This window comes from Phycodurus eques, chromosome 5 (assembly GCF_024500275.1).
Source record: "Phycodurus eques isolate BA_2022a chromosome 5, UOR_Pequ_1.1, whole genome shotgun sequence".
Classification (NCBI taxonomy): domain Eukaryota; kingdom Metazoa; phylum Chordata; class Actinopteri; order Syngnathiformes; family Syngnathidae; genus Phycodurus; species Phycodurus eques.
The window spans coordinates 23075223-23091556 of NC_084529.1; the positions used below are offsets into that span (position 1 = coordinate 23075223).

General features: G+C 40.5%; 1 protein-coding gene across 4 annotated transcripts in view; it reads left to right on the forward strand.

Moving 5' to 3' along the window:
* Positions 1-16334, forward strand: part of LOC133403310 (FERM domain-containing protein 5) — a 72484-nt gene that overhangs the window by 40252 nt on the left and 15898 nt on the right. For 3 of the 4 annotated variants that reach the window (XM_061678152.1, XM_061678154.1, XM_061678156.1), the window contains exons 2-7: positions 7357-7461; positions 10746-10802; positions 12430-12472; positions 12922-13000; positions 13383-13480; positions 13916-14039. In XM_061678152.1, coding sequence (XP_061534136.1) covers positions 7357-7461; positions 10746-10802; positions 12430-12472; positions 12922-13000; positions 13383-13480; positions 13916-14039 — 506 coding nt within the window. The remainder of the gene's footprint in view (positions 1-7356; positions 7462-10745; positions 10803-12429; positions 12473-12921; positions 13001-13382; positions 13481-13915; positions 14040-16334) is intronic. The other variant, XM_061678155.1, reaches the window with a different exon arrangement.

A 16334-nucleotide genomic window follows, 5' to 3' on the forward strand; every position in this document is an offset into this window, starting at 1 on the left:
AACACTGCGGAGAGACACACTCCGAAAAAGGTTTCAAAAGGGAGGAGGTTGGTTAGAGGTTGTTTAGGGCATATATTTCATCTGTCACTCTTTATTGCATTAATTTTTTACACATTCCTGAGACAAACCGCTTAATTTGCGTGACAAGAATTTGCTGGCGTTTTAGGTATGCATTTTAAAAACAGTATTTCCAATATTTTTGTATTCATTTAAATATATATTTCACTGTAAAAGTACAATACGGCATCAAATTTGAAAAAGTATGAATGTGTTTTTTGGCAGCACCTGGTCTACTCATTTCAATCTTACAGTTCACATGGGGATACGATTGCAGTTGATCCGCGTGTGGACTGCTTGAATAAGACTTGGTTATAATAGTCCCTTATGAAGCGGGCGTCGTAATAAGGTGTGATAGATGGCAGGTCATCCAGCATGGTCACAACATGAACTCTGTGTAGCTTGGTCACCTGACTCAGTGGCTCTGATGCATTAACTCCTCTCTGTGGGGAACATAAGAAAGTCATCTGCTTATGGAACCAAAGAAATCACCACGTCTCCAGGTTAAAGACTCGCACACACGCACGCACACACAGACACACACACACACACACACACACACAAGCACACACTCACACACACACACAAACATACACACTCACAGAATTTCACAGTTAATGGCATCGATGATTTCCACTGCTGTGATACTATCTTTTATTAATGGCCTGGGCTCTTGTGTGGACATGGAGACCATTTTAATGATTAATCTGGAAGGAAAGTGCCCATTTTACATGTGGGTCCTCTTGGCAGTAAAAGAGCCACTGTTCACAGGTTCGCAGGTACATTAGGAAATATTTTTCCATTCCTTTGTGCTTATTGAAGACATGTTAAGGCTTATAAATGTGTTCATCTGGATAGGGCAGTGTGAACACACAAGCAGTGAAAGGAAGAATAAAATACTGTACAAATAGATTTTTCAGGTATCTGTACTTTACTTGAGTATTTATTTTTTCTGATGACTTTTTACTTTTACTCCCTACATTTAAAAACAGATATCTGTACTTTGTACCATTGGATCTGTCAAAATGCATTCTTCTTGTGCCAATGCTAAAAACCACCACCCTCTGGTGTTCACAAATCTTCCGCCTAATCTGAAAAAAGGCAAACATCCATCCATTCTCAACACCGCTTATCCTGTTCAGGGGCACGGGGTCATGGAGACTCTCCCAGCTGATTTCGGGCATAAAGTGGGCAACGCCCTGAACTGGTCGCCCGCCAGTCTACACGGCACACATAGGGACAGGTAACCATTCAAACTGACATTCACCCCGTCACCGAGTGGGAACCGAACCCACGCTACCTGCACTGAACTCAGGCTAATGTACCACTACACCATCAGTGACAAAAGGCAAACAGGTAAAGTGTATTCTTTCAGTTGCTATCATTGTCTACGTTAGCATTTTTTTATTATTCAGCTCCCAACGTTAGCTAAGCTTTGGGAATACTGTATGTTGTTTTGATTAAAGCCAACACTCGCTAGCTCTTTTGTACTTAAGTACATTGTCTGTCCTTTCTTTACGTTTACTTTTAAATAGAGGAGTTGAATCATTATTTCTATTTTTACCAGTTTTTTTTCCCAATAGTCTAATCTAACTATCAATCAACATAAGCTAAAGCTACAAATATTTTTTCAACTATTTGGAACAAAAAACATCAATCTAACTAATTGAATATGTGCTACTTAAGTACGGGGAGTGACTACTTTCGCCAACTCTGCTCACAGGCCATTTTACTGGGTACACCTGCTTTAGCGGACTAAAATATTTTCTTTGTGACCTTGCTTTCAGAGGGGTGGAGGACTAAAGGCAGCTGTACTTGGCGTGGGGCAGAGGCGGCGTTGGGGGTTGGGGGATGCACTGGGGAGCAAGAGAGGGGGGACCGGCTGGAGAGAACAGTGTAGAATGCTAACAAATGACTTGAACAAAAGGCCAGATGTCCTTTTGGGCTTGGTGCGTCCTTTCTACACTGAACTGCTTTTTAATTGTTTAAGGTGTTCTAGCCTGATCGCTATCACAAAGGCAGATAAAAGGAGATAATAATGCATTACAAAAGAACCCCCAATATTATGTTTATTTTATGGCCTTTCATTTAATGAGCACAGAGCCAAAGAAGCATATATGCAGAGGAACAATGCCATCGGTGGACTTATTTGTATTCTCGTGGGGTCTAAAATCTCCTTAGTGGTGATAACTGCACGATGGCAGAATGAAGGACCCAGAACTAATTTGGTATAAACTGAAAAAGCTGTTAAGGTGACAACACTAAATAGGACAACGCAGACATGTCAGAGTCCGTTTTCTGGAGTATAAACTGAACAAACGTTCCACAAGTTGAAAGCATTGGGCTAATACAACATGAAGCCAAAGACAGAAGGTTTCCTGCCTCCCTGTTTCTTAAGATAGTGGCACTGATTTACACCTGCTAGAGTATCAGACATTTAGTCGAGGTGAGGCAAAGTTTATTATTATAGATGAGCCCTATATTTGTACAAATGCATTTCATTGTATGAATATTTAATAATGTAAAATATTATTACTAAATATTTTGTAACAATATTTAGGGTGTACAGGGTGATTGAAAAGTAACTCCCTATTTTAAAATACTTAACATTTATTCATGTTGTAATATGTTTCTCAATTTTTTAATGTATGTTCCACGATTAAAGGAGCAAGTCTATTCTACCAAACCAAGGACTTTGGAAGAACTTGAAGGGCGAATACGGGAAGTTATGCCTTACGTCCCACAAAAGTTCCTTGTGAAATCAGTTAATGCGGTTCCCAGGCGGCTTAAGAAACTGGTGGCTAATGCTGGCGCCCATATCAAATTTTAAATAAAACTCCATGCAATACACTTTCTTCATGTTCATGTTCATTTCTTGTAGGAATTATAGTTCAGAAATTAATTACAAGTACTTACAAATATGGAGTTAGTTTTCAATCACCCGGTATATATATTTATATATATGTACATTTATGTGTGTATATGTACTCTTATGATTAGGCTTTACACGATGAGGATTTTTGGGGCTGATTACCGATCAGGGGGGTTTAAAAAAAAAAAAAAGATAACAGATCACCGATCCGATCACAAGATGGAGCAATGTGTCTATTTAAATTAATTTTTCATTTACTGTATATACCTGTGTACTGTATAATGAGTATCTTTTCTAGTCCAGTGATTCCCAACCCGTGTGCCGTGGCACATTAGTCTGCCATGAGCAATCTTCAGGTGTGCTGTGGGAAATTGTCAAATTTTAATTATCTGCTCAAAAAAGTATTCATTTACAATAAATAATTTCTTTGTTCCTCTATTTATGCCAGTGAGGCATAGTGACAAATAAATGCTATTCTATTAGACGCCAGGAAGTATACACACTAATTACTGTGTATCTACCTTTTGTGACATTTTTGTTTGTTGGTGTGCCGTGAGATTTTCCAATTGTAAAATATGTGCCTTTGCGCCATAAAGGTTGGAAATCACTGCTCTAGTCAGGTCATGTATTCTAATCAGTCAGGTCAAACCAACATTACAACATGACATAAATAATGGGAGCTAACCTACTCTAGTTTAATTACTTTACTGTAATTAAATTACTTCACCCACACCGAAACGTTAGAGTATGATTCAACAAAACGCCAGCATGTTTACGCACAACCATTAGTGATAGCACTAGCTTGCTAGGCTACATAACGTTTTGTTGCCTGCATGCAAGTGGTATCGTATTAAAAATATGTGAACATACCTCGAGCAAGCCTTTAATGAACGTAATCTCCTGAGCACCAGTGACCAACTGCACACGGTTTTCCCCATTTTGTTCTTATAATACACGTGTCGCGATGTCTTCGCCATGGTAACAAGGTCGCGTTTGAGTTGACAAGATAAAGCCCCGTGATCGTAAAAGACAGGATGCGGCGGTATTGGAATACAAGATTTTATTGCAATAGTCTGACTTTTGTGAAAGACCAAATTTGTCTTGTAGTCTGATCCAGGCACTACGTGTTGTCTGTCTCAGACGTTTTGTCTGTCCCACAATGCTGACATGTTTTTTTTAATAACTTTATTGGTTGTCAGATATTTACGGTACTACGTCAAAAGACTTGTGACGAGGCTAAAAATAAACTAGCTTTTGAATTCAAATATACTGTACAAAATTTCTTTTGCGGAGCCGAACAATGACGTCATTGATCAGATCAGCAAATTATGACATTAACGCCAACAGCATAAAATGCTAATTATCGTCCGATAACGATCAGGCTGATCAGATTGGTGTAGTCTACTTATGATTATTACTTTGATACTAGGTATTATGAATTTGGACATATTTCATTAATTAAACACCATCTTTGTGATTATTTTGGTAATAGCATTTAGGTGATGTTATCATGTATGTCATGTGGTGTTGTTGTTTTTTAAGTGTGGTGTTTGGACATAAATTGAGGCACGGCATCGATTTCAGCAGAGGCTGCTATTTAATAATATAATACTATAGAAACAAAATGTAATAAATCCTTTATGCAGGTATGGTGAGGGATTTATTGTTCCAGTAGTTTTCAATACACTTTCAAGTCAAATAATTTGGTACACCTGAACATGTAACTGTCCATTGTTTGTCCATTTCTTAGTTGCTTTCTGGTTTACGGAGAATGATGTAAGTTATTAGCAATGGACCTATGGTACCGTTTTAATTACGTGGAGACATTTCCCACTCATTGCATCTTAAAGCGACAAGTGATTTAAAAAAAAAAAAAAAGGGCTCGATCTGGACCACAAATTTATCGGTTCGTCTTTGCAAGTAGTGAGTCGTTTATGTGCCCCCCCCCCCCCCCGATGAAGCCAATGAGTCAGTTTCTGTGTCAGCAGAGCTTCTCTTGGCCTTTGGTCAGCATATCGGCACAGACTGTTTTTCAATGACGTTCCTGTTATCTGATGCCTGATTGATTGACACGGAAGAGTGCACTTCTGAGTGACACCTCCACTGCCATCGCCGTGGCAGGAAGACAGTGAGGGGAAGGAGCAGCCTGTCCAGACTTTTCCTCAGCCTGACTCACATTGAGAGCTGAGACCTGCCTGCCTGTGAGACTGCTGCCAATGCAAGAGCCGTTTTTTTAAATATACCTTTTAGTCCCTTTTTCACAACCAAAGACATTCTCAGTTGACTTGATACCACGCATCTGTTTCCTATGATGGGTTGTAGCATTGGGACACATGGCCATTACAGCTACAAGAAATAAAAGTGGAAGAAAATATTGTGCTACCACTTTTCCACTCCTGGGAGACTTTCTACAAGATTTCAGGAGTGTCTGTGGGAGTGGGCTCCAGTCAAGTTCTTCAATCTAAATGGCAAACTGTACATGAAAATATAGACACTGTATAAACACTATACTGTACATAGTACGGAAACGAATAGGAAAAGCAGCAGGTATAGTCAGCAGCTTGCATGTCGTAACTGAACCTGGAAAAAAGAAATTTCCTATGTGTGCAGATGTGAATAGCAAACTGTACATCAATAACTAAATATAAATACTGTATACACAGAACTGAATGTGAACAGCAGCAAGAATAGTCATCAACGTTTGAGTCATCAATATTGTTGGATGCCAAACTGTTCCTGAAAGTTGAAAGCATAAAATGGTCCAAAACGTCTTGGTGTGAATGAAGAATTAAGATTCAAGGGGAAATGCCTGTTCTTTCATGGTAATGTTTTGCAAGTTTGCCACTAATGACACCTAAGTTGCAGCATTAACAGAACAAAATGTGAACAAGCTTTATTTTTATTCTGTGAAAAGGCTAATAAAGCACCGGTGGCCCCCTTCAGTTGCTGTCAGCAGTGTAACTCAAGTGGCGTGCATTTGCTGCTAATTCTGTAATATGATGTTGTTCAAGGTGTTTTGTATAATACCCAGATTTAGTGTTGCAAATTTGGATTTTACAAGTATAAAATATTAAAATAAATGAATTTCTGGACTGCAATTTAACGCTTTTTGTAGCAAAGTTGTTCGAGGGAATGTTGCTGCAGTGATGTTGCAGCTTGTAATCGCCTCTCTTAATGTTCTTATGTAAATCATCTGTGCAGCCCTCCTGGCTGTACACGATGAGGAGCGACGAATTACCGCTTTTCTTCGTGAAGGTTAACAAAGTGTGTCACGGGGCATTTTCAACTTTATCATTTCTTTCTTAGCAAAACGTGTTCCGGTCTGATCCCAAAAGCTCAAGTTTGAGCTAAATGGACTACAGTGTTACGCACTAGCCTATGAGCTTTGTATTGCAAAGTGCTATATCGTATGCAGTATACATATCTATGAGGATTAGCAAATCCCACAGCAGGAGCTCTGCATAGTTAATTCACCCCGTCTTTAAGCTTTCTCGCTCCGGAGACACCTCAGATGGTTCTACTACTGGATGAAGTCAGGCTATTCTTCTATCGCTGGCATGGCTTAGGTTCAGATTTGAATATAAACCCATCTACAATTATTAGACTCTCTTTTCTGGAAGGTAAACTGAACAGGCATTCCACATTTTATGCAGCTTGTGTCATTTTGGATTGAAAGTCAAAATCCTTGGACTAATGTTTTAGTTCTGGACTTTTTTTTTGTACACTAGCACACAATCATGCTGGAACACGGGAGTGTAAACAGCAGCAATAATAGTCAGCAGTGTTTCTTGTGGTAAATGTACCTGAAGAGCAAATAATGTGTAGATGTGAATGGCAAATGAGGTACTGTAATGCCCTCACATGTAGGCAAGGAGAGCCAAAGTTGCCGAATCACTTTTAGCCATTTACAACAACAACACGGTCTAACACAAAAAAACAAAATGAGAACACTCACAATGAGCTGCTGTAGGCCACAACTCGGACCCAGACGCTCACACTGAACTAACTGACCAACCCGACTCCAGCTCCTGACATCACTCACGAGGCCACGCCCCTAAAAGGCACACATCCAACACCGGAATACTACAGTACCTACAGACACAGCTATTTTTATTCTGTGTTTATACAATACAGAGGTGTTTTTCTTTATTAGAAATACAAAACAAAATTTGGTGGGCGTTTTTTTTTTTGTGGGGGGCGTGGCTAGAACGGATTAATGGCATTTCAATGCATTTCAATGGGGAATAAATTGATGCTATATAAACACAATACTGTACACACAGAATGTGTGAACATGTGAAAAGCAGACAGTTTAGACTCAGAATTTGATATCAGGAATTATTTTCGGTTATTTTCAGTGTAACTCTTTTCAAGTCTCTCCCTTTCTTGCGTCTTGTTAACCGTGAACATTTTCTACTCTCCTACAGCGAGATGCTAAAGGACAGTATCTGTTTGACCTCATCTGTCACCACCTCAACTTGCTGGAGAAAGATTATTTTGGCATCAGATATGTAGACCCCGACAAGCAGCGGGTAAGTCCCCCCCCCCCCGCTGTCGTTTCCTCGCACGACTTGTATTCCTCTGGAATGTCACTTGTAAATACCCTCGTGAACTAACGGTGCATGGCACAGTACACAAGATACAATTGAGCACATACTTGCCCGCGGGCCATGTTACTATGTTATGAAGGTAGCAGACTGGACTCAATAGCAAAATTTAACTCTTGCCTGCAAGATCAACAGATTAAAACCCCCACACAGATATTTGACTTTTGGAACAACTCCGATCCCTTCATAATGTCAGCACATCCCAATGACCCGCTCTGTTCTTTAATCCAGCCCACTGAGCGTTGAACTACTTAATCAAGAGTCATGTAATATTTGTTCCATTAGCTTTTCTTTCCCTAAAATTGCTTAATTAAAATATATTTATTTGTTTTTGATTTATTTTGTATTCATTTATCTCATTAAATAACTGGTTAATTCATTTATGAAATGATGTGATAATGAAATACAAGATATTAGTAAAATAAATTTACAATTACATTTAACATTTTTCAAGTATGTTATTAAATAATTGCTTTATTAATCACACTTAAATTAATTATCCATGCATCGATGCATGCAATACAAAGCTCCATTCCATTATTATAATAAACCACCTACTTTCACATACACGTTCTATTTTTTTTTTAAACTAATCTACTAATGAATGACCTGGCCTATCTGTCCATTTCAAAATTTAAATGTGTCTCTTGACTACAGAGGTTTGCCCACACCTGGGTCTTTGGGGGTCAAGCCACCTGTGTAAATGCCATGGTTCATGAACTACCCTTTTCCAATTACGTCTCAATGATTCATGCTAATGCAGACCTGGTGGACAAGCGATTAGCTCCAGCCTTTGTGTGTGGACTTCTCCCGTATGTTTGTGTGTGTTTTATCCAGGTACTGCAGCTTGTTCCCATATTCCAAATAACATGCATATTAGGTTCATTGATGACTTACAATTATCCATAGCTGTGTATGTACTTGCTTGTCAATATTTGCCCTGTGATTTTCTGCCCACCAGTCCAGGACGTACCCCTCATCTCGCCCAAAGTCAGCTGGGATAGACTACAGTTCTCCCAGGAACTCAATTAGTACAAGTGCTGTAGAAAATGGATGGCTGAATCCTGGTGCAGTTATCTTGGGATAAGCCTGCGCCATCAGGGAACAGAGAGGTCCACTGCTTGAAGAGCCTGCTTAATGAACCTATACCTGACCAACTAAAGCAATACCACAAAATCATAATGCTGCCCTCACAAACTCCGATGACCATTTTTCAGTTGCTCTGCATTTCAGTCTTAATGCTGCCTGGAAAATGTAATCCTTTCGCCCTCCATTTGCGACACTTCTACGTGGTTTTCTGAAGGCTACTGTTGTACCGTAGATTCTTTTACAATTTCATTTCACACACCATTCAAGTCATTTCTTATCAATATAATTTTCCAACCCCATTTCTCCTGGGAAAAAAATTTATGGATCACCACTAGACCTGCACAGTATTGGGAAAAAAAAAAATTGGTGATTTATATTGCGCTTTTAAAAAATACAGGATGACATACAAGTAACATGAAACCCAGCACACATTTCTCTTTTTACCTCTCTAGAAAAACTAGAGCACAAAAGTATATAGAGTCATTTGTATGAAGTATACCTGTATTAAAATGCACTGTAGTATTGAGCAATACTCCAGCCAGACATGAAGTTAAAATAATTTCATGGCCAGCTATACTGTAGAGTCATAAGCACATTCCTAACACTATTTATTTATTTTTAATCAATCTGTTATTTTACTCTTATGTTTTAACATATGCATTAGTATTTCTATATTTGAGTGCATTAGTTTAAGCAAAACACATTGTTGTGTACACCTGAAGTTTGCCCTTTCAAGTACCGTATTTTCACGACCATAAGGCGCACTTAAAAGTCTTCGATTTTCTCCAAAATGGACGGGGCGACTTATAATGTGGCGTGCCTTATGTGTGCACCGAGTTCCAAAGTCTGTAAATGTTGTTGTGTGACTTTGATGAGTGCTCCGCTTGACTCACTGGGAGCATTTCCTGCCGACCCGCTGCTTATATAGAGGAAAGGCGGACGTGACTGAGGACAGCATGCGGACGTTAAAGGGGGAAGGGTGCGCGTGAAAGAGTCAGTAGGTATATAGCGCCGGTATGTGCATTGTGCGAAACAACATCGGTTTGTCTAATGACCCCCGAAAATGGCACCTACGAAGAGACACGCTTACGAAGCACAGTTTAAACTGCAAGCTATCAGTTACGCTGAGGAACATGGGACTCGAGCAGCCGCGAGAGACTTCCAAGATCAACCAATCCATGGTTCGCAAGTGGAGGAAGCAGGAAAATGAACTCCGCCAAGTCAAGAAGACGAAGCTGAGTTTCCACGGAAACAAGGCGAGGTGGCCCGAGTTGGAAGACCAACTCGAGCAATGGATTAATGAGCAAAGAACGTCTCTACAGTCACCATTCGACTGAGGGCAATAACGCTTGCAGAAGAAATGAAAATCGAACATTTTCAAGGAGGTCCCTCTTGGTGCTTTTGTTTTATGAAACGGCGCCATCTATCTATCACAGGGCGAGTTACGCCACCACATGTGAATGGATTGTGGATGCCTGGGTTAAGGTATCTGCTTTGATTGCATCATTGCTGAACAGCCATTGATCAATCATTTGATCAATCCTCATCCGCAATGAGGATTGATCAAAAAATAACATTGTACATTGTTAAATACTTCAATAAAGTACAACCGAACTCAGTTTTGCTCCCGCTGCCCTTTTAAAAACACATGTTAGCATGCATGCTAGTGTATGTTTTAGCGTGTATGCATGCTACCGTATGTTTTAAGCTAGCAAATGTTTTACCATGCCTGCGCCCAATAATGCGGTGCGCCTTTTGTGTGTGTGTGTGTGTGTGTGTGTTAAATACAGAAATAGACCCCGTAACTGAGACTGCACCTTTTAATACGGTGCGCCTTATGGTCGTGAAAATACAGTATATAACACTCTGGTTTGCTTTGGGTGTGTTGTTTGATGGGTTACAATTTAGCCAAACATTGGTGCTAATCTTATTAGCATGTCCAGGCAGACCCCTCTGCTGGTCACTTATTAATATTACAATTGATTGACTGCAAAGCAATACACTAACATTGCGCAGGACCCTACGACGTGACTAATTGCACATACGTACATTGTGATGACAATATATTGTGTAACCTACTCACCACTGTGCTTTCAAATTATTTTTCTCATTGAATGAAGGACCATGAAAGACAACGACATTCCCATGCGGTGAAGAAATACAGGGAAACTTCCAAGGTCTGACGATATTTGTTCCAGGATGCTGTAAACCTACAATTTATTTGTCATATTAAACAAAATATCCTAAATGAAATAATGGAATCAAAAAAAAAAAAATCTTTGTTCATGTTATCTTAACACCCATTGTAGAGGCTACTTATTTTAGAATGAGTGTTGCAAAAGCCACAAAAAAGCAAACATAAAGCAAAACACATGCAGAGTAAATCCTTTGACACTCCCTGAAATGGGATCTTGTACGGTATAATGTTGTATTGCTTGTTTGTTCCAACATTTTGTGTGACTGAAGAGGCTTTTATCCATCCATTTTCTGTATCGCTGTCTTCCTAAGGGGGGTTGCGAGCTGGAGCGTAACCCTGTTTGCCAGCCAATCACAGGGCACATACAGACAAATAGAGAACACACAGAAAGGCCAGAGCCAAGAATCAAACCCTGAACCTCAGAAATGCAGACATGAACTATCAGTTAGTAGTTCACCTATGCTGCCTCTATGCAATGTGTGTTATATAATATTTCTGAAGCAGCACTCAAGAGGAAGAACATGGCATTGTTGCTCCATGTCCATATGCAAATCACATGCTTGACTTTACGCTAAATATAGCTTTGATGTGATGTAGTCAAAGAACACCAGAGTGAGGACTCGTGTTATTGTTTGCTTTAATTATGAGCGGATGTTCCATGACGCGTTCGGTGCAGCGTGTAGCGGCGGCACTCCATTCATGAAGTATTCAGACGCACTGCTGGCACTCAACACTATTGTGCTGCATGTTGCTGCTGAGGTTTGGCTTAAATTGAAGTGGGAGATCATGGAGTTGACGCAATATCAAGAACTGATATGTACTGTACACTTCTCACAAAAAATGAGGGCTATTTGGGTTTCATTTGAAATTTCTGGATGAACCTACGATCCACTAGGACCTTTACAGCTAAACTTAATTTGACCGTGTCTAAACCTGTGAATGGCCACGTCCAACTGTTTGTTGTTGTAGTACTTTTTGCTCAACAAAGGCAAACTTCACGTGTTTGAGCCAAGAAAGTTTCCAAGGATGTCAACTAGTATGCCTTTCAGTGACTCTTCCAGTCTCTCTGTTGCAATCTGTTAATGAAACTCTAAGATCAGTGGCCACTTTCCTCAGCGAACATGTGTTTGAAGCCTCACAATGTCCTGGTGCTGTTGCTCAATTGGTAGGTTTTGCCTTGTTGGTCTCATGATGTCAAAATGCTCAACAGCATGACAAAGAGAACTGTTTAAACACCAATTCTAATTCTACCAGGACATGTATTGGTCCATTCCAAGATCAAACACCTATTATGAATTTTGCTGTAGCTTCATGTTAAAAAACAGCAAATAGTGCAAAAAGTTAGAAGTGCATTGGTCAAATAAAGTTCACCTATAAATGTTATAATTCATTTTAGGTTAATCCTGAAATTTCAATGAAATATACTTAACTTTTTGTGAGTGGTGTTATTTTAAGTACCTGTATTGTTGTGACAAAGATCACCACAGTGTAATGATGACGTGGCATGATGGGTTTCTCCCAGAGAGCCAGCACGAGTGACACCCAACAATTAACGTGTCTGCTGAATGATGTCACTAATCCACCAATCTGCTCTGCTTGTAACACAGCACTGGTTGGAGTTAACAAGGTCTATTGCTAAGCAAATGAAATGTAAGTACTGCACGTTTTCTTTATTTATTAAAACTACGACAACCGCACCTGTAATGAAAGTATGTTTATGTCCGCGTGACAAAGAGTTGAGCTGATTTGTCAACGGAAAATCAAAATCGATTAGTGACACTCAGAGGAAAAGTTTAACATGGTTCAAAGGGGCTGATGAATTATAGTTAAAACGTTGTATACACACAATCCATTTGCTGGGGCGGTTGCTTGGCAACTGGCCCAAAAGTAGCTCTTGACTTGCATACTTAGGGAAAAATCTAATTAGAGTTGACCTTTTCAACTACTAAATGGTAAATTCACTGTCATATATTTGGCACTGTTGTGTTTCAGGCCTCACGTTGATTTATTTGAATGTTGCTGATTGTTTGAGTTCTTGTCAATTTCTGTCTATTTTTATTTATTTTCTAAAAACACTTTTTGATCTTTGTTTTCTCCAGCTCAGCCTCCATTCACCATGTGTCTGCGTGTCAAGTTCTACCCTCCTGATCCAGCTGCTCTCAAGGAGGAAATCACTCGGTAAAAGCTCATTTTCACAAATCTCCTAGCTTACCAAGGTTTAGGTAAGCTTAGGATATACAGTAAGATATATCGCAATTGGTTTAAATATTGTACAAAAAAAAATATTTACAGCATGTCTGACTGTTGGGAATACAGTTTCATTGAACAAATATTATATTTAAAGTTGTAAATGCAGGTCAGTGCTTCTGATAGTGTTTAGTCCAGCAAAGAAGGCCTTGCTGGCCCTGACCTCTCACCACTCAGCTCTAGTCCTGGTTCTCATGAGATTGTGCAGGTATACCTAATGTTGTGTCCGGTGATTGTGCCGAAATTCTAGACCGACCCTTGAATATCCTCCGCAGACGCCCCACCGAGCTTCGCGTTGTCCTTTTCATTGCAGATATCTCGTCTTCCTGCAAATCAAAAGGGACCTTTACCACGGCCGCCTCCTGTGCAAAACCTCGGACGCCGCTTTGCTGGCTGCCTACATCCTTCAAGGTAATGGAAGGTAACATATAGACCTTCTCTGGCTTGTCCTCACTAACTATGCATTAAATTGGCCAGAGAGTTCAGCAGGCCAACTGAAAATACTGTATATCATTACGATGCGTGAGCCCTTTGGCATGTATTTTTCACACTGAAATGACCATTATTACCAACCCAAAATAGAACATTTGAAAATCTTTGAAGTGGTTATCTGGCCTCTTATCATCCTCTACCAAACACATGCATGGTGAGATAGTGTAGATAGTATCGTAGAAAGCAGTTGTGGAAGCAAGGGACTTATGCATTAAAGATGCAGCTGCCTGTTCGGCTCCACCTCGCACAGGAGAATTCAGCATCAGGGTCATCCGAGTGTAGGGTGGCGTTAATATGTGCTCATCACGTGTGCAACTTGCCAATAAGGTCAACCTTTTGTTTTCCTTCCTCCAGCTGAGATCGGGAATTACGACCCTGGGAAGCATCCTGAAGGTTACAGCTCGAAATTCCAGTTCTTCCCCAAACACTCAGAGAAACTGGAGCGGCGGATTGCAGACATACACAAGACAGAACTGATGTAAGATGAAAAAAAGGAATACTACACTTGGGGGTGGGCAAACATTTGGAATCAGTGAATCAAGATCCGAGTTACCTGACTTGACCTGAGTTTTTCAAGATACTAGCCATTGTTCAACCAACATTTTGCTTTCTCTTGCAAGCAAAAATTTAACATACAAGCACTGTTTGTTACCACTCCCAGTTGAAGTTTACTGTCAAATTCAACATAAAACAAAGATAATTATGTTGTGTATTTAAAACAACCACATAGCTTAGCCTTTAAGTCCGCTATCTTAATGCCAACACATAGTAGGAAATGCCATAGGTGGGCTACTGAACGGAAGCTATGTGGTGGTGTTATAATGCTACAAGCAATGGATATTTGAACACGAAAGGTGCAGCAACACACGTAGACAGAAATTATAACAAAACTCACAGGCATATATTCTTGATCCTCTGCAAAAAAAACATCCCTAATATTACTTAAGGTTATGGGTCACAGTTATGAAACGTTTTTTGTGTGTTTGCATGACTGTATTATACTGCCTCAGGTGGCCAAGTCATGCACACTAGAAGGAGCCAAATTAATCATGATGCACAAACTGTTTAATTCTTTACATTCTCTTCTTGTTTTTTAGGGACAGCCTGGAAGGGATTAATGGCATGTTCATTTATTTCAATGGGGAAAGAAGATTTTTGATACGAGCATGGTCACTAAACGAATTCAATTCGTATCTCAAAGGGCTGCTGTATACTTTTAATACCTTTTTAAATGTATGGCATTGAAGAATTGGTCATTTAATTGTGAATAATTCAATTAAATATTGAGAATGGATTATTGTACTTATTAAAATAATTTATTTAAAAATAAAAAATATATATTTAAAATACCCCTCCTTGAGCCGTCACCTTATCGTGGTGGAGAGGTTTGTGTGTCCCCCGGGTCACCCGGGCCCCCCTCTGGAGCCAGGCCTGGAGGTGGGGCTCGAAGGCGAGCGCCTGGTGGCCGAGCCTGCACCCGTGGGACCCGGCCGGGCACAGCCCGAAAGGGTAACGTGGCTCTCCCTTCCCATGGGCTCACCACCTGTGGGAGGGGCCATAGGGGTCGGGTGCAGTGCGAGCTGGGCGGTGGCCGAAGGCAGGGACCTTGGCGATCCGATCCCCGGCTACAGAAGCTGGCTCTAGGGACGTGGAATGTCACCTCTCTGGCAGGGAAGGAGCCCGAGCTGTTGTGTGAGGTCGAGAAGTTCCGACTAGATATAGTCTGACTCGCCTCCACACACAGCTTGGGCTCTGGTACCAGTCCTCTTGAGAGGGGTTGGACTCTCTCTGGTGGACGAGAGGGTAGCCTCCCTCCGCTTTTGGGTGGGGGGACGGGGTCCTGACTGTTGTTTGTGCCTATGCATCAAACAGCAGTTCAGAGTACCCACCCTTTTTGGAGTCCTTGGTGGGGGTGCTGGAGAGCGCTCCCGCTGGGAACTTCACTCAGGTGAAGAGAGGGGCGGAGCTGTCAGCTGATCACCACCTGGTGGTGAGTTGGCTCCGATGGTGGATCAGTCATCCGTGAGGATCTCAGAGCCACTGCTCCTCCACATCGAGAGGAGCCAGATGAGGTGGTTGGGGCCTCTGATTCGGATGCCTCCCGGACACCTCCCTGGTGATGTGTTCCAGGCACGTCCCACCGGGAGGAAACCCCTGGGAAAGACCCAGGACACGCTGGAGAGACTACATCTTTCAGCTGGCCTGGGAACGCCTTGGTATCCCCCCGGAAGAGCTGGATGAAGTTGCAGGGGAGAGGGAAGTCTGGGCGTCCCTGCTAAAGCTACTGCCCCCGCGACCCGACCTCGGATAAGCGGTAGAAAATGGATGGATGGATGGATATTTAAAATACATATGTGAAAATGTAAATATTTATGTAATTTATTAATGCATTATTTAATCAAGTATTTTACATATGTGACATACACAATTGAACTTTTTTAAAACTTAATTTGCAAATGATTGGGCCCATTTGTCAGTTTAAAAAATCTTATTGCGGTAGTATAGAGTAAGTTAAAATATGTATGTAAAATAGTTTTAAATAAATTCATAAATTATATCAATATTAACATTTTTACATTATGTATACTGTTTAGATTAAAAATTATTTTCATGACTAAAATAATAATTTCCCTCATCAATAAATGATGAATAAATACATTTTAATTAACCTTTTTTAAATGAATGCAACAAATATGGCAGGTTGATATTGTTGATATTGTAAATGCTCGGCCGTTACAGTAGTGCTCCCTGTTCGGATGCAGCCTAAATAAAT